Source organism: Papaver somniferum, unplaced genomic scaffold (assembly GCF_003573695.1).
Source record: "Papaver somniferum cultivar HN1 unplaced genomic scaffold, ASM357369v1 unplaced-scaffold_0, whole genome shotgun sequence".
Taxonomy (NCBI): domain Eukaryota; kingdom Viridiplantae; phylum Streptophyta; class Magnoliopsida; order Ranunculales; family Papaveraceae; genus Papaver; species Papaver somniferum.
This window is the reverse complement of record NW_020618823.1, coordinates 390,735-413,534: the sequence shown is the minus strand read 5'-3', so window position 1 is coordinate 413,534 and position 22,800 is coordinate 390,735. Positions and strand designations below refer to the sequence as shown.

The window sequence follows — 22,800 nt, the reverse complement described above, 5'->3', positions numbered from 1 at the left end:
GTTTGGGTGTTATTTGGTGTGACATTGCAGGAAATGTAAGAAGTTCTCGTTCGGACTATGGTTTGATTTCTGATGCAGTAGGTGCTGAAGCTGCTGCTCTAATTTGGCCATCTTTTGGGAAGAAGAGATGAATCTCTCCAGAGTCGTGTTTGTTAGTTACTGTCTTAAGCTTTTGCATTTGGTTAATGGTGTCAGTTCAAACATTACTTGGAGAACCAGTGATCTCATCGAGCAATGTCGGAGTTTAATTTCTAATTCAGTTTCTTTTAAAATGGTGTACATTAAGCGTGTGAATAATCTCCTAGCAGACCGGCTGGTGGCTTGCACGTCGGGCTAGAAAACATTGTCTTATGAGTCTTTGGGTCTCTGTTCCTTCTTTTTTGAACTCTCTTGTTAGGAAGGAGAACCTGTATGATGTCTGTAATTCTCTACTTTCTTAATTTAAAGGTGTGTTTCTTGTTAGAAATCCATGGGCCTAACTAACCTCGAAAACCGGCTTGAAAGATTAGGTTTGCCCATGGCTTATTAAGCATGGAACCTAGGTTGCCCTAGGCGATGTGGTACTATTTAACACCCTCCCTCAACGACTAGGGATACACTGAACTGATGGTTATGACAGCCGCTGACTGGGCTACACTGACGGGTATGATATGAAAGCCGCTGACTGGGCTACACTGATGGGTGGTACGGAAACCACGGACGCACGGATGGACATGGGTGCGTTGAGAGGGGTCAGGCTCTGATACCATGATGAACATGAGCATAGAGATTCTAATGTAGTTGTGAGAATAATTCTCTGTATCTTCATTGATAGGCAAAAGCCTGATTTATACATGTTTACACAACTAGATAAGGCAAATAAAAGATACACCTAACAACTAGATAAGGCAAATAAAAAATACACCTAACAATATCTAGGATATATACAGAAAGAATATACATGCAATTACAACCAAATAACAAACACAATAATATCAAGATATATCATATCTTGACCATATCTTAACATTTCTTAGCAAAAAAAATAAAATGATAATCCATCACATTCACATTACTGATCGAGCCACGTTTTCAAAAGAGCTATTAGTTTCATGAAAGAAACCCCGTTTACTACCCTCGCCGCACCCATCCAATAGTGAGTCATATCTAGATCAGCCGACCCACGTCAGGCATAACAGAGGCACGGCCCTAAAATTACACCCATAATTCCGACTCCGACCCCTTCAACAAGCCTACAACACTTCTTCCCTCCCTCTCTCTTTCGTCTCTTCAATGGAAGCAGCAGCAGAGGGAGAATTTCCATCATCTCCTCTGAAACTCCTCTGAAACTGAGCATAAGAATTAGGTTTTCTACATTCTGATACACAAATTCATCACGATGTTGCAAAGGTATAACAAAAATTTCACCATCTTTTAATTTAGGGTTTTTTCTAAAAATAAATCTAAACCAGTATAATTTCTTAGCCATTCATTTGCTGAATTGGGGTTTCCATAACTAGTTTCAGTATAAGAATTTCATCTATGAATGGCGTACTGATTTTGATTTGGTAATTTGACATAGGGGAATGCTGGAGTCCGGCAGATCCATTCAAAGAGTCTACAGACAAAGCAAAACAACTCAGGTATGAAGAATAATCTCTACATTAACTGAATTCTTCGTTTGATTTCTTATTTTCTGATTCTTTTTTTCTGTTTTGATTGTTGCATTGTAGTTGCCATATTTTCTTTTGTCGAGAAAAGGATTTTCGTCTAAACCTACTACTACAACACTTCAAAAACCAGCTGGTTCACCCTCACCAGCTGCTTCAGTAGGAAAAACCTCACCACCACCACCAACACCACCAAAAGAAGCACCTAAAACTGGTACCTGGTTGAAGATTTTTTTTGGAAGTGTTGCAGTTGGTGGTGCAGTTGCAGCTTATCAAGGCGGACATTTAGGTTATCCTTTTGTTAAAGAGGAGAAATCTTCGAATGAGTTATCTAACATTGATGCTAAGAAGGATGTTGGTTTGAAGGAAACAAGAGAGTTAGAAAAGCAAGTGGAGACGAGTACATTGGGGTCTGATTTTGTTAATGTTGAGAAAAATGATGATGGTGTTGCTTTGGGCGTTCCTGATGTTCAAGGGGAATCAAATGTGTCTGTTCAAGAAGATAAGGTAATTGACAAAGAGAGTGTGGCACCTCAAGAAGATCCGATTCTTGGCGAGACTACTCCTACCACTTCTTCTGAAATACCATTAAGCGATGACCTCAGCAAAAGGGAAATTGGAGACTTTGTAGCATCCACAGCTGTTTCTCAAGAAACTGAGACAAATATTGTAGCTCAAGAGGCTGAGTCAATACCAACCTCACCCGATAATCTTACCTTGGAGGAGACAACAGAGGTAAGAGTTCTTTGTTTCCTTTTTTTTTTATCTATCTTGACGCTTGGTGGTGCATCTAACATTTTAGTTAGTAGCTGGTATGTTCCTTTGACAATGTTAATGTTGCACATCTGAATTTGCCACCAACCAGAATAATTATATATCAAATGTTCACTGCCTGCCATATAGAATGTCAGATGCTGATGAAAACACCAAATATTCCAGGCAAGAACAAAACTATTCAATCATGTAAAAGATAACTCTCGAACCAACCTATGCTAAAAAACTTGAATGTTGCTAGGCCGCGAAAATACAGCTCAATGGACTCTAGGAATGGCAAAACACTAAGCTCTCATGTGATATTTCGTGTAATAGCAAGGCTCAGAGAGACTCTTTTTAAAAGTTAATAACTAGATTAAGACAGGTACGTAATTCAGAATGCGTTGCTTGTTTCAATTGTTATGAATCTTATGATGGCTATGGCAGTAAAAATGCAATGTAGGTGATTCTCATCCCAGTGCAACATAGTTGTCAGTTATGTTCAAAGAATTATCTTCTTTCTCCTGTCGCTAGTTCTGAAGTCAAAATGAAACTCGAATTTGGTGGTTTGTTAGACGATTAGCTGCATAGGTTCCACCATGATTTTATATTTACTATATCAGCTTATCAATATACTAGGAATGCTTCACTTTTTCATATTGTTCTGCAAGTTCATTTACTTGACTTTGGATTCAGGATTTTGTTTTATTGTTTTTTTCCAGGCTCCTGTAGTTAATGCTTCTGAATCATCCAATGCACTTCTTGCTGAATATTCTCTCCAGAAAGATGAGGGTAGTCCAACAACTTCTTCCAATGAGAAGGTTACTGATGTATCCGTGCCTTTTTCTGAAGCAAAAGAGGTATAAACAATTAGCTTTTACCATGGTCTCTTTAATTGTAATTATGTTGTGTAAACTTTTAACGAAAGAGTTTAACAAGTTGTATAATGTCCATATCTCTGTTGTCTGTTTTACAAACTGAAGTTGTTACTAAGCACGAGTGATGAGTTGAAGGATGCGTACATATCCAAGGATGGAAAGTTGGTTCTTGATTTCTTGGATGCCCTTCACGCAGCTGAACGAAAGCAGTTTGAGTTAGATGCTCATGTATTTTCTGAAGAAAAGAGAATTTTGAAGGTAGATTTGCTGTTTAAATTCTAAGGCGTTACAATTTATTTGACTTGCTGGTTTTGCATCTCAATGTGACTATTAACTGCCTATATTTCTTTTTCATGCGGCGCTATAGGAGAAGTATGAGAAAGAGTTGAAGGATGCCAGAGCCAGGCAACTCATGTATGCAGAAGAAGCTGCGATGTTGGAGAAGGTTGTAGTAGTCTTCACCATGGACATTGATAAACAACGCTTTTACTTTATCAAATTGACATTCAGTTTTTCATGAATGTCTTGTTGTTTCCGCTTTGAGCAGCATTTAAGGTTTCTCAGAAAACATTTAGTTTCAGATATAGCTGATGGGCACCTTTCTTTTTATTTGGTATTTTATGTTATGGTCCTTCTGGTTAGTTATAATTTGCTGGAAGTACACATGTTCTATTACCAGTGCGTGACCTAGACGTATAATAGTATCTCTAACTAGTTCTGTACGGCATTAAGTGTATGATTGTGTTGAGAGACTAATACTGATCTGTTCTCAGGAGTTAAACAAAGAAAGGGTCAAGTTTGCAGCTAACATAAAGTTGCTTCAAGAAAAAGCAGAAGAAGATCTCAAGCGGGAACTGGAAAGAAAGGTTTATTCATAACCCCTGCAGTTAAATTCTAATGTTTACTTACAAAAGATTAAAAAACTAAATATGTCGTCACATCTTATGTGCACTCGTTACACCATTTGCTAAACATGTGGTGGTGCCAGGAAAATGAAGCAGAGGCACAGTTGAATAAGATCCAAGACTTGGCGAAAGCAAAACTTGCCGCTGCTATTGCTAATGAGAAAGCATCTCAGATCGAAAAGATGGCAGAGGCTAATCTTAATGTGAGTTGTCTGTTGAGTTACATGCACGCAATTCTCATTCAGTGCTTTACTGGACTCCTGCAGCTACCTTTTGGGTAATAGTTAATCAGTTTAGGGTGTTTGGTTCTTTTGTTATAGATTAATGCCTTGTGCATGGCTTTCTTGGCGCGATCTGAAGAGTCCCGGCAGAGTCACTCTGTATACAAGCTGGCTCTGGTAATTCTTTTTTATTTCCTTCTTTGTTAATGAATAAATGTTGAGTCCATGCTCCTTCCTGTAACAACCTAAGTTGTATCTTCTGTTCATTTATCAAGTTGTTTGTTTGGGGTTGTACAGGGAACACTTGCATTAGAAGATGCACTATCTAATGGATTACCTATTCAGAGAGAGGTAAATGTACTACGTACGTACCTTGATGGCATTGACAAAGACTCCCTCTTGGAATTGGTCTTGTCAACTCTTCCAGAAGAAACGTTAAAGCATGGTACAGACACGCAATTTCAATTGAACCAGAAGGCAAGTGCTGAAGCTTTGAACTTCTTTTCGTTACAGATAAATACTATTTTACTCTCATTTAACAGATGTCAATCACTATATTACCCCTCCCTTTGCCTTTATGGATTCTGTTGAGCAAATTCTTCACTGCCCTGCTTCCTTCTCTTTTCTCTTTGTCATATTTTTTACTTTACACTTAGTCTATGTGGACATAGTTCTGCTTTTCTGAAGTAGGAAGGAATTCTTAAAGAGGGATTTAACAATGGAAAACTAGTGGCAGTATTGCACTTCATTTTTTGTAGAATATCTGTTTTTCTAGTTCTAATTTTTAATCTGTGTAGTTTAGCAACCACAAGAAATTACAGTAACAAGTTTTTTTGCGAGATACCATATTTTGAAAATAAAATAAAAATGAACTGTACATATCTAATGTTCGTTTCGTCATGCAGTTTACTACATTGAAAGACACGCTCCGGCATTATAGTCTTATCCCACCTGGTGGAGGAGGCATCTTGACACATACAATCGCACATGTTGCGTCTTCTTTGAAGGTAATAATGCAGTAAATCGCAGCACTTTCTGCACAATATCACAGTTCACTTTTCATTACCCAAACGGGCCAAACCTCAAATTCTGATTATCTGAGGGTGTATTCTGTTTACAGGTTAAGGAAGATGATCCATCTGGGGACGGGATTGAGTCTGTCATCAGCAGGGTTGAGAGGCTTCTGGCCGAAGGAAAACTGGCTGAAGCAGCGGAAAGCCTAGAAAAAGGTGTCAGTGGTAGCAAAGCAGAGGAAATTGTTGGCGATTGGGTGATACAAGCAAGGAACAGAGCCATCGCAGAGCAAGCTCTATCCGTACTTAAATCATATGCTACAGCCATCAGTCTTACATAAAAAGTAGTTTAGGGTTCTTTATTTTCTATATGCAACTTTTGTAGTTATCCCATGATATGTGGGATACATAATTTTGCTCACAATTTCCGGGTGGAAAAAAATGAAAAAAATGAAACTTTTGTTACAGTCCATGACTTTTTGTCAGTCAGTGATATTGTCCCTGAATAAAGAAAAGAAATTCTTTTTGGCTGCCTGGTTGGGCGTGTACAAAAACCTTAATGATCTCGTTGGAGTTCCTGCGTCTTGATCTCTAGTGTCGAATTTCAGAATATTAGTAATTTTTAATTTTTGATTGGACCAGGCAGTTTGGTTAGCTTCTGTAATTGTACTATTGTAGTTGTTCCATTTTGCCTTTTTTCAGTGCCTTTGGTTATGCCATTCGAGGAAGCGTAAGTTAGGAGGCAACTAGGCTAGAGTGCAGCCGAAAATGGAAAATCTACCAAAGATCAAATTCTGCCTAAGAACGGATCCAATTCCTAAATGACCACTTCCTTTAAAATTTGAAATGCATTCTATGTGGAGTAAGATACCTAGACATTTAAGAACATAAGCTGGCATTTCTAGCCTCTAGGAAAGATCAACTATACTAAGAGTCGGCTCAAATAACTTCGAGCATTGCTAGAAATCAAGTGACACAAGTTGTTAAACAACATCGAACCCAGTATCGGGTTAGAAAATATTTCCCTGGAGCAAGCACTGTGCTGGGGAAGGCAACCACTATGGTACATTTTTCAGAGGTTATGGATGGTTTCCGTACGAATAATAACACTGTTGGTGACTGAAAATTTTACCTACCGGAATCTTTCCGCACGGTTGTGCTTGCTCTAAATCAAACAAATCCTCCATCTGACCTCAATAAAATACATTAAGAATAATTATTTCTAAGCAGTTGCCATTGGATTGGATAATGTCAAACACCATTCTTACACGAGTGAGTGCATTTCAATTTGCAACAAAGATTGAGATTTATTGCTATTTCATTGAAATTCATGGGGGGAACCAAAATGATGAAATCCACTAACTTGAAAGAAAAAAGACATAGAATCTATAGTCAGCAGCATCCTCTTTCTTTCATTTCATTAATGGCAGTTCCTGTACCAGAAGTAACTTCAACACTGTTTTCATGGTCCACTCTTTTGTACTTGGAATTCCAAAAAAAAAAATTGCAATGAAATTATTGGATGCACTAAAACAACATCTATGTGAACTTGAAGCATCACATCCACTCTGCCAAGACACTACCTATCTATATGTAGACAATCTAAGAATCATAGGCTCCCCCAGCTTGAATACTGGACACAAGTAACCTTCAATTATTGAAGAAGCACATAAAAGTCAGGGAAAAATCTGTCACTTCTCTCACTGAATGCCACATTAGCTGCTTCCCCATGCTTGGATTTGGATCAATTGCAAAGAAATGATTGATGCATAAAGTGTTAATCCCATTACATTTTAAAAGAAATCAAATCAGTCTACCTAAATGGTGGTTGGTTTAGATCCTAATTAAGAAATAGTACAATTTTGATGGTGACCAAACAGGGACTCAAAGTTATTGAGCTTGATTTAACTAAAAATGCTAATAGGGGTATCACTTAACTTGGGGGCGTACCAAATTTTATGTAAGAAAACATTCTTCACCATTAAAAATGGTACACCCCAAAGCAAATTGATATCCCCTATTAGCATCAAGCCCCAAAGTACTGAACTTTTCAGTGTAAAATACTAGTATGACCCAATAATGTACTTAAGAATTGAGAAAATCTGTGATTAATCAGATGAATGTATTTTGTCTCATTTACCAAGAGATTTAACCTAATTTTTTGCTTTCTTTGATTCTTTTGGGAAGTGGTGGTAGTGGCATCACTTTTGATTGCTTTTGACGTTTCTCTTTTGGTTTTTCCAAAGTTTTTATGAGAAAAGAGATTCAGGAATATAAACTAAGTACAAAGGTTTTATTACTGTACCAATACAAAACCCTTTAGGCTTTAGGAAGTGTCAACCTTTTGTTCTCACATTCAAAAGAAAAGAAAAATTCAATATTCCTCAGCTGTCAAGGATTTTTCACTGTGGCTGCCGATACCCAGCCAGCTTAACAACAATGCTATTCTTGCAGGTGCCCCTCAAGTAGGTGGATAGTGTTGTGAAGTAGTATTGTTTACCCACAAATGAAATCAAACTCGTCTACAGAAAAACTTAATAAAATTTCAGAATAATACTTGAGAACTTGGACACATTTAAGTTCAAATAACGTTAGCATCGGATATTTTCTAACACGGATACTCGTACTAAGTTATTGGTTAAAAAGAAAAAAAAAAACTCCCCAGCGATAGCCAAAGTAATATCAGATGTATTTTATTGTTTCTTTCTCTCACACCTACTCATGCCTTTCCACCCTATAAATATATGTAACCAGCCTAAGAAATCCTCCCATTGTCAGCATTTCACTCTTTTTGCACTTCTTCAACTCTTTTCTTGAGTGTCATTCTTTCAAAGAAAAATTTAACTTTATTTGCAAAAAAATTCAGAAGAAACACAATAATGGGTGTTGGATATACTTTAGATTATTTATCTGGTTTACTAGGAGGCAATGGACATACGAAAAGCAAGAAAAGGAGACAAATGCAGACAGTTGAACTCAAAGTTAGAATGGATTGTGAAGGATGTGAACTCAAAGTAAAGAATGCTCTTTCTTCAATGAGAGGTAAAATCCTTCCTCTCTAAGTTTGTGTTGTTTTTTCCCCCACCGGTCTGTAGAAATGATGATGCTAACACGATATTATTGCTTGTTTGTTTGAGCAGGAGTAAAATCAGTGGAGATTAACAGGAAAGAACAAAAGGTGACAGTAAGTGGATATGTAGAAGCAAACAAGGTATTAAAGAGAGCTCAATCAACAGGAAATAAGTCTGAAATATGGCCTTATGTTCCTTACAACTTGGTTATGAATCCTTATACTGCTCAAGTTTATGACAAAAAAGCACCACCTGGTTATGTTAGAAAAATTGATAACACTACTGCGACTGCAACCATGAATTACCAAGATGATCACTATATTGCCATGTTTAGTGATGATAACCCCAATTCTTGCTCTATCATGTAAACTGCTTCAGACAAGAAAAGTTTATGGGATTTTCTTGATTTAGCAGTCTAGGTTCAGGCTAGCTTAACTAATTATGTAAAAGTCCAATCAGCTTATGGGCTATTATCACTTCTTATTAATATGTAAAACTCCAGTCAGTTTCTCTGATGTAGTACAAGTAAATAATGATTAAAATTGGGGTTATAGTGGTAATCAGAGAGACTTTGCAGGTATGTTGTTGTGATGGACATGACAAGACACGCATCATGCAGTTAGTTTCCTGAGTAGTCTCATATCAATCACTCTGTGTAACATTTGGTCAAGTCAAACATGTTTTATCTGACGTGGTGACCTTCTGCTTGAACATTTATGCGTGCCCCCAGTCAGACATTCCAAAAAAATACACCCTGAAATCTGATTCACACACTGTTCAGATCCACAAGTCAAAACTTCATCTGACTCGATGACCTTTGTCTAATTGGCTTGAACATTTACGCGTACACCCCAGTCAGACATTTCAATAAAATACACACTGAAATCTGAGTAACACAACATTCAAATTCAGATGCCAAGTTATATTAGCTGATACAAGAAGAGGAAAAGAAAACCAGCTTGTGTATTGTTTTCATTGGGCACCTCTCATTATCATCTAAATCTTTCCATTTTTCTCAATGTTGGGACTTGGGAATTGCTTTTGTTTTTTTGTTTGAAAACTAGAGATTCTGCAATAGTCATGCATACATATCTAGGTGCCTTTAACATGTCTACATCTGATCACATGAAGATGACTCAAGCTCAATAATTTGAAGAAAACTACATGAAAGTAAATGAGGTTTTGGGGTTTAACGGTTGCAGTAGAAGCTGAAATTTTCTATCTAATCATTCAACAGATAAGGTTTCGTGAGTTAGGCCTAGAATCCGTAGGCAAAGATTAAAGTAAACACATAAACAGGTGAAGAGACGAAAAGATAATACTTAAACAATGAAAGCATCAAAGTAGAAGCAAATCCCACAAAGTAAAGACGGAAATCACATGACTAAAAGGTGACTAAAAGTAAAGATTATTAGTTTCTTAATCGATCAAATTTGATTTGTGCACATCTTAAAGAAGTGAATAATTTTCATTACACAAAAAAGGAATGGAGCAAAAAGATATGTTCAAGCATATGCCTCGACCAAATCTAATAATTTGTGATTTCTTATGACTTTCTGTGTTAATATTTTTCACTGTTTCGAGATTAAAAATTGTTCGTACAAGTAGTAGATTAGCCAAGACACGAAAATCGGACATTGGAAGCTTCAAAAGCAAAAGGAAACTAGATTAAATGAACAATGTGTGTACGATACAGATAACTCAGAGGGAAGAAACCTCGATTAGTTGCTAAACAGAGGGAATTTCACATATAAATGGACAAAAGTAAATTAATATTAACAACAAGGTATCAACTTTATGTTGTACCATATCTACACTTACAGATGCGGGATGCTTCACTAGTGATATATAACATAATGATCTCCGAGAATCACTAATCCGTGGTTGAGTTGGACAGCAACCATAATCCTCCTATGCTTGATAAACTGCAACCAGTATAGCACTGGACTCCATTACACTTTTAAGATTCTGAAATTCAAATAACAGGCAGCCCAATCCCACAGTTAATACCAAAACTATTTAAGTGAAATAGATAATACCTACTTACAAAAAAGCATCAAACCAAGTTTGCCAGAGGATCTATTAGACAAGAAAGAAATGAATACGTGGAACTCATTTGGGCATAGCATAGAGCCATCATATGTATGTAAGCAAGGTTCCTTGAGGGATTTGTGATTAAATGACTGTTTGGTGTTGGGTTTTTAGGATCTCACAGCTGCCCAGTTACAGCAAAGTTGAAGGTGCCATATAGATTGCACTAGAGTTGGCCCTTAAACCTCAGGCATTGTAACATATGGAAGAACAAATTAAGGATAAGCAGAGTAAGATTGGAAGAAGCTCACCGGGATGGACTATTGCCAATTATAGTCATTCTACTTGCTATTATGTAAACTGAAACTTTTGCAGTTTTGAATTTTCACTTGTAAACTCCTACAAAATTAATGTCGTAGGTAAGAGTCGCGTTCGCAGGTATGTTGCATTCACCTGTGTAAAGAAGATAAATGGGAGGTGTTAACAATCTGTAAATCTCAAAGTATTCATCGATTTTTTTATCTAGATGTTTTTGGTAACAAACAACCATTAGAACGGCACACATATATACGACAAATTATGAACAATAAAAAAGTCTCACCTCCAAAGCATCCTGCAGGTTCAGGTCCATATGCTAATGCTGGGGGAATCTGAAGTTTACGCCTTCCTCCTGCATGTAAGTAAAGGATAACTTAGAATTTACTTATCCCATAAGTACAGCGACATAACAAGATAGAATTAAAAAGTTCACAGATTTAACAGCGTTTGTTGTTTGTAAGCGTACCAACAGCCATTGGAGGCACCCCTTCACCTCCCCCAATCCCTTGGTCCAGCCCCTTAATCACCTGTAGACAGGATAAAGATAAAGTACTCGTTTGCACGATCACGAAGTTACAAAAATTTCAGTTTAACATACATTTCTTGTTATGATGTTTCCACTTTATCTGCTTTAGTAACCACCATTTTATAAATAAGAATGTCGACTCAAGCTGGCAATAAAACCTTAAATTCAAATCAGCAAATACCTTGCCAACACCAATGCGCATTGTGAGATATCTTCCACGTTTATAGCTGCTATCAAATACTGTCCCATCAGCAAACCTTGCAGTGTAGTGAATCTGCAAATCCAAAATGAAGCACAAAAAATGAGCAGATTTCAAAGGCTATTCATTTGCAAACTCAATAACTTCATCCTCACATTCATAACATTGTCCACATCTGTAAGACAATCCAAAGGTCATCTTCAATTAGCAACAAACACAATGTGATTTTGGCGAAATCGACAATGACGCTTCTCGATGAAATGATGTGCTCTAATACCATTAGCCCCAAAAATTTCATGTCTATGTTAATCAGACATTTTTAGACTACTTGCCCCATGAAGATTCAGAAAGTGATTGTGATAAGCAATTCATAAATTAAAACTAGACCCATTAAACTTAATCCATGCAGAAACAAGTTCAAACCAAAAAATTCATCAACACTTACGTTAATTAGCTCCCCGAGTGGAGCATTATCACCAAACCCAGGAGAAACATCGCAATAACCCAACCCTGACTTAGCATAATTGAGTTCACAAGGAGGTTCACCAACAGTAGCATAATACTCAATTCTAGTAGCATTTGCTTCTAAAGGAGCACCAATCACCATAGCTGATGTTAAAATCCCCAAACCCAAACTGAAAATCTCTCTTTTTGCAACTGTAATTGCTTGTGACAAACCTCCGTTTGAATCAGAAGAACAGGAAATAGTGGGTTTTAAGGTTAATGAAGAAATGGGTTTTGATTTAAGACCTTGATTAAGCACAAAATTAGGTTTAGATACTGAGTTTGTTAATGTTGAGATCACCATTTTTCTTCTCTGTCCTTTCTCTGGATTTTCTCTTCCTATCTTCTGTTTGTGGTTCTCAAAACTGAATTTCTAACGGCATTAACATGGGGGCAAAAATGTAGTTTACCGAATTTTCCTATGGGCTTAACTGGGCTAAGTACATCTCCGGGCCTCAGGCATGTTTAGGGAGATATTTGTCGGATTGCCCGAGGAACAAATGAGAAATGCCGATAATTTCTATGTGTAACGTTTTTTATTCAAGGGCTTTTGAATATTCTTCCAAGCACCGAATACTGAAAAGATTTTCTTACATCACCGTCGAATATTCGCATTTTTGTTTACTGTTAATAGCAAGGTAGTTAATTTCGGATTCCGGTTTATCTCGGTTCCGAGCGAGACACTGGTACAACGTTGTCTCGGGGAGATTCCGTTTTCAACTTTCGGTGTAATTTCGGTTCCAACTTTTATAATAAGAAGTGTTTGTTGCCAGGTTCAATTACCAGGCGTAAACACTAACTCTCATATGGATTGATGAGAAATTGTGCTGAGGCCAGAGTTCTGAAAGACTATTAGTAACAATTAATTCCATTCACAAATAAAATTGGAAGCATTTCACATCCACATCCAGTTCCAGAGGTTATCAAGAATGTATCATGATTGCACAACCAAGAAAAATAGTCTCACACTCTAAGTAAACGTTACAAAATGTGTACAAAGTAAAGGAACAACAAGGATATTACAATTCTAATCAATATAATTTGATTCATCATAGATATCATCATCTAAAGTAACTCCATCATTCCCGACACCACCGAGTAGCCCATTTTGAGTGTCCAACATCAAGTCATCAGTATCATATCCATCATACTCCGAGTTAGTTGGATACGTAGACTTACTTCGAGAACTACTGGCACCTTTACTACCAACAGTCCCACGTTCTTCACTAACTATCTCTTGTAAATCATCAAAAGTTACATAATCACCATGAACCTCCAAGTCATTCAAATTTCGTAACTCCAACCATTCATCATTTTCATCACGCTCCTCCAGAAAAATAGGATCATTAGCTTTATCATTATCATTATCATTATATTGTTGGATTTCTAGGTAACGACGCTGCAATTTCTTATTATACTGGATAAAAACACTATCATTCAATTTCTGTTGCGTTATGCGATTTCGTTTTTCGAGTGCAACTGAAATACATAAGATAAGTAAGTAATTCAACTAAAATACTTAATAGTAAGCACATGCTAATTTTTTTGTTGCTTGTTGTCATAAGAACATAGGGGTATACACTATACAGGCATGTTATGTTCCTAGTTCAATCGACCTACTATACAGAGCACTTAAGGGAAATGAGTTACGGTCAAGTCTTAACAGTAATACAACACTCCACAATCAATTAATTCAAAATATAGGTACTGGAATTGCATGGTTCGTGCATATTCAAAATATTACTAATCAGTGTAAAAGATTAGAATACTTAAATTTTGAAATGTGCTCCAGTTTTTCTCACATGGGGAAGCAGAACAAGTAAGACTCAATACTCTGATTACAAATTTTTGTAGGTTTGGTGCATCGATTCCTCCAAATGTAATCCACCATTCATCTATTATAAATATAAACAAAGTAGTTATAAAATCTATCTAACACAAATGTAGTCAAACTTTAAACTTAAAGAACAAACAAGCTTATGAGGTTGATCCTTATTTCTTCTTCTTTTGCAAGGCGGAGTTCCCAAGATCCCAACAGCATCAGCATACTTTCTCAATTCACCCGTAGCAGCATCAAGTTCATCTTCATTGGGTATAAGCCTTTCAATTGCTGTATGAAGTCCTCTTTTGATTTCTATGTACTTTGGATCACTATCCATTTCATAAGCTTCAATAGTGTAGAATATGTAAGGATTCAAATAGTATGCCGCACAATGTAGAGCATGATTAAAGTTATTCTTCCATCTTTTCTCAAAGCAAGCCTTAATTACACCCCACGTATCATTATCTTCACTGAATTTCTCCTCTAGTTGATTCCTTGCTATCCTCATTGCATCATAAAAAGAAGGCATTGTAGGTTTGCGCTCGATGTCCACCAACCTTACAACCTTAACTAAAGGCTTCAACACACTACAAGCATAATCAACATCTTCCCAAAATGTGCTACTTGTAACAATTTTAAGTGCATTAATTCCAGAAGTTTCTTTTGAAAATCTAGTTTTTGCCCACCTATCATTCACAAACACCATTTGTAAAGGATTTTTATACTTTTGAAGTCTTTTTAGTGTGTAATACTGAGTGCAAATCTAGTCTTTGTAGACCTATGTAAGTCTGCACGTGTCAACTCCCTCATCAAGCACAATACTTGAAAATGAGCATAAATGTAAGTAACAAGTCTTTTACCTAGAATGACGGATGTCTTGATTCGCATAAGCTTGTCACCAAGTTCTTCTAGCATCAACTGGACACAATGAGCACCACAAGGAGTCCAAAATAGATTCGGGTATTCAATCATTAAATCTTTCCCAACCTTTTTAAAATTTGAACCATTGTCAGTAATGAATTGAACCACATTTTCTTTCCCGACATCTTCAATTACCTCCTTTACAATCTCACGTATGAAATCAGCATCATTGGTTATGTTTGACGCATCTACAGACTTCAAGAAAACTGACCCTTTCGGACAATTCACCAAAAAGTTAATAAGATGTCGCTTTTTCCCATCTGTCCAACCATCGGACATAATAGAACATCCATACCTCTTCCAATTTATCCTAAATGTATCAACAAACTTCTTTGTTTCTGCTAACTGGTCCTTTAAAAGATTTGTGTGAATCTGATGGTAAGATGGCGCGGGCATAGCTTTACCATATTCACCAATTGCATAGATCATTTGTTGGAAACTTGGACATCGAACAGTATTAAAAGATATAGAGTTCTCAGTCATCCAAGCTGAAATGCTTTTCCATGCATCTTTCTTTAACTTCTCTTTAGCTGAACTGTTTCTGTCAAGAGTGGCTTGCTGAGTTTTCTGGTGGTCTGTCTGCATGAGTAAATCCATTGGACCCCTAGAACTACTTTGGCTCTTGAATTTTCTTTTACTCTGACTCTGAACAACTACTTGACTACTACTGCCCACATTAATATCCTTTTCAACTTCTTGTACCTCATGGTCCTCATCATCAATATCAGCATCAGACTTCTCATCAAAATGTGTGCGACGATACATAGCATCAACGTTATCCCTGTGATCTTTCTTTAACTTCTTTATACTGTCATTTTGTCTAATTTCATTTATAGTTTCAACTGTTGCTTTTATACATGATGAAACATTCCCTTTGACTTGTGTGATATGATGGTTAAGCCTAGTAATTCCACCACCACGCATTTATTTGTTACAAAGCGTACAACTTAGTTTCTTCGGAAATGCAGGATCTTTGCATGTAGCCCATTTCCATGCTGGATCTCTTGTTTGAGTCAGACTAGAAGATTGAGGGAGTATTGACCCACATGTAGTGTTTGATTTGTTAGAATTGGATGCATTAGAAGAATCCATAATCACAACCTGAAATTCATGTCAAATTGAAATTATGAGAACAATAAGCAAACTCTATTACCCAACTGAACTTTCTTACAATTGGGAGCCAACTGAACTTGGTACACCACTGGCTAATACAACCAATTATTAGCACAAAATTATTACCACTGCCTAATAAAACTATACTTATGAACATCGATGTATAGTCTATAAATTGATATCAGATAATGACACAAACATCACCTCAACCACATTCCTACCTGAGAGAAGCATAGAATGGATGCCTACCTCAGATTTGCATCCAGCTGAAAGAAGACTATTACTTGAGCCACACAAAGCAAAATTAAATACTTCTTGAGCTTAACCAACAGTTAATACTGCTACCTGAGGAAACCGAACACCCAATTCTTCATTACTAAAGCAAATCAACAAGAACCCTAACATGCATCAAACACTGTCACAACTATGAAGTGAACTCAATATTTAATGACCTCACCAGCAAATCAACAAGAACCCATGACAAATCAAAAAGAACACATGAAAAACAAATTCAGTAATTAAACAAAGAAAGCTTCAATTGAAATTCAAAACCCTAATCTCAGATTATCAAAAGAACTCACAATATGATAGAAAAGTTCTCAAAAGTCAAAATATATAAATCTAGCTTCGATTAACACCACAAACCCTAATCTTGCTTCGATTAACATACCTTGCTTCGATTATGTGAGAGAGAGTCAGAGACTGAAGAAGAAACGAAGTGAAGAAGAGTGAATCGGTGGAATAGATATTAGGATTAGTTAGGTTAAATTACTAAAACACCCTATCTCGGGGGTAAAATCGATGGAATTTCGGCCGATATAACCGAGTTTTCCGGTAACTTTTCATATCACCGGAATTTCGTATTCCGCTATGTTACGAGCCGAAAAGGGAAATTTCGGCGGAATTTCGGCCGAGATGGCCGAAATTGACTACCTTGGTTAATAGTAGTTTACTGCTTACTGTTATGTTGCTCATTTGGTTTTATAAATTGCTTGGGCCAGGAAAATCATAGAATCCAAGTAAGTTTGAGTATTTTATTTGGTAATATGTTTTTTTTTTAATTATTATTGTACTAGCAAATGATTTTTCATAAGTGTTTTATATGTTGTTTGTGTTCGATTGATGATACTTTTTCAATATAATTTTGAAGAAATGTGTTAGTAAATTGAGAGATCTTTCTTTTGATTGAAGGAATTAGATATCTTAAGTAGACCATCACGGGAAATTTGATTCTGACGACCAGGTAAATGTATATGTTTGTTTACGTGTTAAAGGTTTAACGTAACTTCCACATAAACCGGATAAACGTGTGAGTACTGAAACAACAACTCAAATCTAAAATTAATTGGGTAGAGTTTTTGGTCTTCATAAATGAGGTGTGATTCGAAAGGGCTAAAAATGATCCCCTAACCTCGATAATAATTGATAAAGCAATTATACGGTAAACGACAAGGAACCCGTTATTCTGAGATTGAAAAAATAAAGTTCGGTAATTCTCTCGAATACCAATCTATCTTTTCTTATATAGTCTAGAATTTCTTGTTGTACACTAGCTAATGTCGTTAAAATCGAAATAATTTTACTCGAGCTTTAAGAATTAACAACATAAATTCAAATAGTCATGCATGATTTTTTAAAACCTATATGTAAGTATTTTTGTTTCCTAAACTCCCCTATTCGATAAATTCACAATTCTTTTAGGATTAGGAACATTATAATAGCTTCTACTCCCTCCGTTTCCAAAAGACAGTCCGCTTTGACTTTGTCAAAATATTAAGGAGACCGTAGTAGTTTACATGCATACCCTTAGTTACTTGCCTAATATATTTGAATAAAAATGTTAGTAATAAAACTACCAAAAATTGTTATGTGATTATAAATAGAAAATAAAAAAAGAAAGCTAAAAGGAATGAAGGATATATTTGTTTCCTTAATTATACAAATCTCATTAATATTTTAGATTGAGCCATTAAGAAAGAATTTATGAATATAAAACATTAAGAGTATATTAGAGAGTTTATTGGAAAAATATGACTATAAACAGAAGCTGGACACAATTTTGAAACAGACCAAAATGGAATAGAGGACGGTCTTTCAGAAACAGAGGGAGTATTAATTATTTTCATGTGAGTCTTATTTAATAATAGAAAATTATTATTACCTAAAAAGGGGTTATGATTTCTATTAATTAAAGCAACCAATGTAATTATAATTATTTACTAGATATCTCGGATTGGGCGATCCGACTCACTCGAGGGTGATTTTGATCAACCGAATAATTTGACTAATATATGCTTTCATTTTAATTAGGTAGATCTCAAGGATTTGTATATTATTATTATTTTACTTAATTAAGAAAAAACATTCTAAAATCACTATAAAATCTAATTGTCTTATTGTTTGTTGCTTATTGTTTTTCTATTAGGTTCTGCATTTGGAGTTACTTGGATATCTGATAGAATTAAATAACGCTATATTATGGAGGTAAATAAAATTAGCTAAAAGTTAGATCACGATCAAATACAATTTATATTTTTATATTCATTAATTCGATATAACATGTTAAGAAATTATATACCATAATATCTAATGAAATATAAAGTATTTATTATGATTTTTCAGGACAAAAAAGATTTTCTTATTAATACATATGATAATACAGACATCTCCGATTTTAAATTGCTGGAGTCTGCAAGTGATTATAATTGTTCAACCAAAAAGTGGGTTAAACACCTTCAGGAAATATATGGTCATGAAGTTCAAAAATTTATTTAAATTTATACTAATTGTTTAATTCTTGTGGATAAATTTACCAGCTTTGAGTTCGATAATGTCGATTTCAGTATCTAAAGTTACGAGCATTTGGATTATTCAATGTCCGAACAAAGATTGATAAACACATCATTACCAACATCAGAATCAACAAGTAAGCAGGGGCCGATAACGTTGCTGAGTCCAACTATCAACCCTGAATTTCCATTAGTTTCCATGGTATGTGCGTATAATAGACTGAGCTTTGTCATAATTAGGTAACATTTATATGTCATACGTTTGTGTTTGCACTCAAGGAACTATGACTAACAATGTTGAATTATTTTTACCTTGAAAATTAGCCTCAACTCAACCTTAATGACGACCAAGAGTTATCATTTCGTCATATGGAAAGAGATCAAGCACCCTCCGTTAACCATCAGGGTCAAGGGGAACAAATTCCTGATTTAGAACTATTGGGTCCATATAGGTAAAATATATTCCCTTCAGTAAAAAAGATGACATGTTTAGTATTTTCTGTTTAATAAAAAAGATAGGCGTGTTTCTCTTTTATGTGTAGCGTTATATAATTATATTTTTTATTCATTTAAATAATAGTGTTTTTCTTTATTTGTGAGCATGAGCTAATTGATTATATTCTTTTGCTTATCATCAGTAATGATGACGAATTTTTTATAAATATGACGGATGATGAAATTAAAAATATAACATTTGAACTAGAAGAAGTTGAAAGGATAATTGGATTCAATCGAAGTAACTACCATGGTTCCTCTTCATCAGCGTCGCTAGTGCCGCCGATTTCTCAATATCCGGCGACGAAAACTCTATGCCTTGAAACTTCTTCAACTGTATGTTCTTTGATCAACCGTGTTTATACTAATTGAAGTTTATCTAGCCGTTTTAGTTTAAATATGTTTAATGAATCATAATGTCAATTAGTTTTGATTAACTACTTTCAGCAGCCAGAAGTTATTGAATTAACAAATGCGCCAAAAGTTATTGATCTAACTGCAAATAGTAATAGAACATCATCATCAAATGTAATTGACGTGGATAAACAAGCTTATCCACGGGATAATCCAAATGATGAAGTATCAATTCATGAGCGATGTTTCAACCAACCTGATAACTCTGAGCGGTCTATTCATCCAAATTATTATGACAATCACAACCAACACCAACCACAACAACAATCCTCTAATCTTCCAAGGTGAATAATATTTTGTGTTATTTAGTATTTTCTTAATTTTAAATGAATGTTACTTAAAGATATTCTTTTTATTTAATTTCTAATATAGGTTTCAACCTTCGACAAAGATAAGCGAAAACAGAAAATATACATTTGTGCCGAGAATAAAAGATCTAAAGGGCTTACCCAAACATATGAGGTATACAAATTTAACCTATATGACTAGTAAAATTAACACTAACACATAATCATGAATCATCAATGTGGATATGTATGGACAATTTTTTTTTTATCTTTAAAGAGTTAATTTGACCTTTCTAAATGGACAACCAAATGCAAAGTTCTTCGCCTACATATGTTAGACGGGAGGAGTATTTGTATTTATCTTGCTTCTTTTTTCTCTTTTCCAATATATGTGTATAGCGCGGAAGCAAATAATTTGCGTTTGCAAGATCCGTGGTTAAGAAAAGATAAGTACAGGCGATTGCGTTTTCAACCCACAACCATACCATTAAACAGTAGCCAGTCGACCCAAGAAGTCAAAGACTCGCTTCGATTGAACCAGGTACTGACCTAAATTCTTTTGAAACCAATATGAAAAAAAAAGATTATTATTATTATTACAAAATTTATTTAAATGTCATGAAAAAATTCCATTCTTTTCTAGTCTTTTTTGGAGTTAACTAATTAATTAAGTAAATGAAAAACAGGAAATTCTTAAAAATAATACACCCGAGCATACTCACATTCCAAAACCTATTTATCCTGACAATGCAAATGCTTACTCTAAGGTAACTCTCGATACCTTAATCTCAATTAAGCATTTCTTTTCCTGTTGAAATTATATAGAAAAAAGTAAATTTTATTTTTGGCAAACTTGATTATAATTAAGGAATCGAGAGGCAAGTCGTTAAAGAGCAATGGTCATGGCATTCCGAACTCGAAGGAGAACACTGTGTACGATTTAGTATGATTATTTTAGCTTCATTTTAGCAACATACTATTAATTTAGTATTCGATTAAGATTTTGTTTCTTAAATGCACAGGAATAACTCTATAAAGATCGGGGTTTATGACCCCAAATACGAGAGTTTAGGTTTACATGTCAACCCGCATTTGAGGCTGTTAAACTTAAAAAAGCCTTCGAGTAAGTCTGATTCTATATTTTCTTTACTTTTTCAAATGTCTATTTTAAAATCTGTGAATTTGTATTACCAAGTATTTGTAATAAGGAGTTACCAATAAATTATTTGGGTACTGATTTTTTTTATTTTCTTTTTATCTGCAGAAAAAAGAAAGGCTGGAGACGACGAGGGGAATAAAACATGACCAGCAGATTGAGTTATAGAACTAAAAAAATAAAATTCGGATGTTTTACACCTATAATAATATTATTTGAATCATAATTCTCATGTCTTTAAGCAAAGCCAAGTCATTCTTAGGTGGGCACATTTCTCAGCTCTGTCGTAGTTATTTTGTACGCCACTTCAAAAGATTTAAACATTTTTAACAAGCTCAGGTTCATGTCTGTAAAAAAATCCAAAGTACATCTTAGAAAGAAACATAATGTGATTTTAGCGAAATGATATGCTCTAATACAATCTAATGTTTAATTAGCCCCAAAGATTTCATGTCTAATGTTAATCAAACATTTTTAGACTACTTGCACCATCAAGATTCATAAAGTTATTGTAATAAGCAATCCATAAAATAAAACTAAACCCAGTAAGCTAAATCCATAAAGAAATAAGTTCAAACCAAGAAATTCATCAAAGAACTTACATTAATAAGTTCACCAAGTGGAGCATTATCACCAAACCCAGGAGAAACATCCCAATAACCCAACCCTGATATAACATACCTCAATTCACATGATGGTTCACCAACAGTAGCATAATACTCAATTCTAGTAGTATTTGCTTCTAAAGGAGCACCAATCACCATAACTAATGTTAAAATCTCCAAACCCAAATTTCAAATCTCAATTTTTGAAACAGTAATCGCTTGTGACGAACCTCCATTAGAATCAGAAGAGCATGAAATAGTGGGTTTTAAATTTATTGAAGAAATGGGTTTTGGTTTTAGACCTTGATTAAGTACAAAATTAGGTTTAGATACTGAGTTTGTTAATATTGAGATCACCATTTTTCTTCTATGTCCTTTTTCTGGATTTGCTTTTAACTTGAGGGAAAAAACGTAATTTATAGTATTTTCCTAAGTATGAGTATTTTGTTTGGTGATATACTTTCTATTATACTAAGAACTTATTTTCTTACAGATTTTTTATATGTTGTTTGATGAAATTTTCCCCATAAATATTTATTTATAACATATTTGAAGAATATTTGGAGAGACTAAAATGTGATGATTTGAAGAAAATTGTAGCATGCTTCATTGATGGTGAACTTGTTTATACAATTTGATATGTGTATGCAGAAAGAAATGTGTTGGTAAATCGAGAGATTTTTTTTTTGAGTGAAGGAGCTACATATCTAAGTACATGACTATGACTAATAATATTGAAATCTAATTTCGCCGACCAAGCACAATTGGTGCTCAGAAACAGGATAGATCTCTAATGATAAAGATAATTGGAAAAGGGGGAGAGGAATTAGAGGGTTAGAAGAAGAATTAGACGAATTAGAGGAGGGAAAGAGAGAGCAGACGGTAATTGGGAAAGAAGAATATTAATTCATTTCATTACTTAATTGCATGTATTATAACATTCACTCGGCCTAAATAGCAGAAACACTACTCATAACACAAGTTCCTAGTTTACCCTTACAATAATAATAAACTTCCTTAACTACCCCTTTCTCACAACCCAGGTTTATGACATTGCTTACATGTTAAAGGTTTAATGCGACTTTCCACATAAATGAGATTAACATGTGAGAACTAGAAAAAGGTACATA

General features: G+C 35.1%; 4 protein-coding genes across 4 annotated transcripts; 2 read left to right on the top strand and 2 right to left on the bottom strand.

The window, feature by feature from the left end:
• The first annotated feature begins 1,206 nt into the window (after window positions 1–1,206).
• LOC113325880 (MICOS complex subunit mic60-like) lies at window positions 1,207–6,074 on the top strand. Its single transcript, XM_026573746.1, has 12 exons — window positions 1,207–1,389; window positions 1,562–1,622; window positions 1,713–2,384; window positions 3,125–3,262; window positions 3,386–3,538; window positions 3,648–3,725; window positions 4,054–4,146; window positions 4,269–4,388; window positions 4,506–4,583; window positions 4,704–4,883; window positions 5,312–5,413; window positions 5,527–6,074. Exons 1-12 carry the CDS (start codon window positions 1,379–1,381, stop codon window positions 5,758–5,760), a joined length of 1,920 nt encoding a protein of 639 aa, XP_026429531.1. The 5' UTR covers window positions 1,207–1,378; the 3' UTR covers window positions 5,761–6,074.
• A 2,121-nt stretch (window positions 6,075–8,195) lies between these two features.
• On the top strand, window positions 8,196–9,050 carry LOC113325897 (heavy metal-associated isoprenylated plant protein 23-like). The gene is made up of 2 exons (XM_026573762.1): window positions 8,196–8,461; window positions 8,560–9,050. The coding sequence occupies exons 1-2, from the start codon at window positions 8,299–8,301 to the stop codon at window positions 8,856–8,858; spliced, it is 462 nt and encodes a 153-aa protein (XP_026429547.1). The 5' UTR covers window positions 8,196–8,298; the 3' UTR covers window positions 8,859–9,050.
• Window positions 9,051–10,127: 1,077 nt separating this feature from the next.
• On the bottom strand, window positions 10,128–12,435 carry LOC113325827 (photosynthetic NDH subunit of lumenal location 4, chloroplastic-like). The gene is made up of 6 exons (XM_026573695.1): window positions 12,010–12,435; window positions 11,547–11,639; window positions 11,306–11,366; window positions 11,123–11,191; window positions 10,833–10,974; window positions 10,128–10,458 (listed from the first exon to the last, which is right to left on the bottom strand). The coding sequence occupies exons 1-5, from the start codon at window positions 12,370–12,372 to the stop codon at window positions 10,907–10,909; spliced, it is 654 nt and encodes a 217-aa protein (XP_026429480.1). The 5' UTR covers window positions 12,373–12,435; the 3' UTR covers window positions 10,128–10,458; window positions 10,833–10,906.
• A 660-nt stretch (window positions 12,436–13,095) lies between these two features.
• Window positions 13,096–15,735, bottom strand: LOC113325846. Its single transcript, XM_026573714.1, has 4 exons — window positions 14,669–15,735; window positions 14,042–14,576; window positions 13,871–14,000; window positions 13,096–13,547 (listed from the first exon to the last, which is right to left on the bottom strand). The coding sequence occupies exons 1-4, from the start codon at window positions 15,733–15,735 to the stop codon at window positions 13,096–13,098; spliced, it is 2,184 nt and encodes a 727-aa protein (XP_026429499.1).
• Between the last annotated feature and the right edge of the window lie 7,065 nt (window positions 15,736–22,800).

Coding starts and splice junctions, on each gene's coding strand:
- LOC113325880 (XM_026573746.1), top strand. Junction 3,726..4,053: donor AAGCTGCGATGTTGGAGAAG/GTTGTAGTAGTC, acceptor ATCTGTTCTCAG/GAGTTAAACAAAGAAAGGGT. Junction 4,389..4,505: donor TGGCAGAGGCTAATCTTAAT/GTGAGTTGTCTG, acceptor CTTTTGTTATAG/ATTAATGCCTTGTGCATGGC.
- LOC113325897 (XM_026573762.1), top strand. CDS start 8,299: ATGGGTGTTGGATATACTTTAGATTATTTATCTGGTTTACTAGGAGGC. Junction 8,462..8,559: donor TGCTCTTTCTTCAATGAGAG/GTAAAATCCTTC, acceptor TTGTTTGAGCAG/GAGTAAAATCAGTGGAGATT.
- LOC113325827 (XM_026573695.1), bottom strand. CDS start 12,372: ATGGTGATCTCAACATTAACAAACTCAGTATCTAAACCTAATTTTGTG. Junction 11,640..12,009: donor CACTCGGGGAGCTAATTAAC/GTAAGTGTTGAT, acceptor TTGGATTTGCAG/ATTCACTACACTGCAAGGTT. Junction 11,192..11,305: donor GGTGCCTCCAATGGCTGTTG/GTACGCTTACAA, acceptor ACTTACATGCAG/GAGGAAGGCGTAAACTTCAG.
- LOC113325846 (XM_026573714.1), bottom strand. CDS start 15,735: ATGCGTGGTGGTGGAATTACTAGGCTTAACCATCATATCACACAAGTC. Junction 14,577..14,668: donor ACACGTGCAGACTTACATAG/GTCTACAAAGAC, acceptor TGTGAATGATAG/GTGGGCAAAAACTAGATTTT. Junction 14,001..14,041: donor AGGATCAACCTCATAAGCTT/GTTTGTTCTTTA, acceptor CATTTGTGTTAG/ATAGATTTTATAACTACTTT.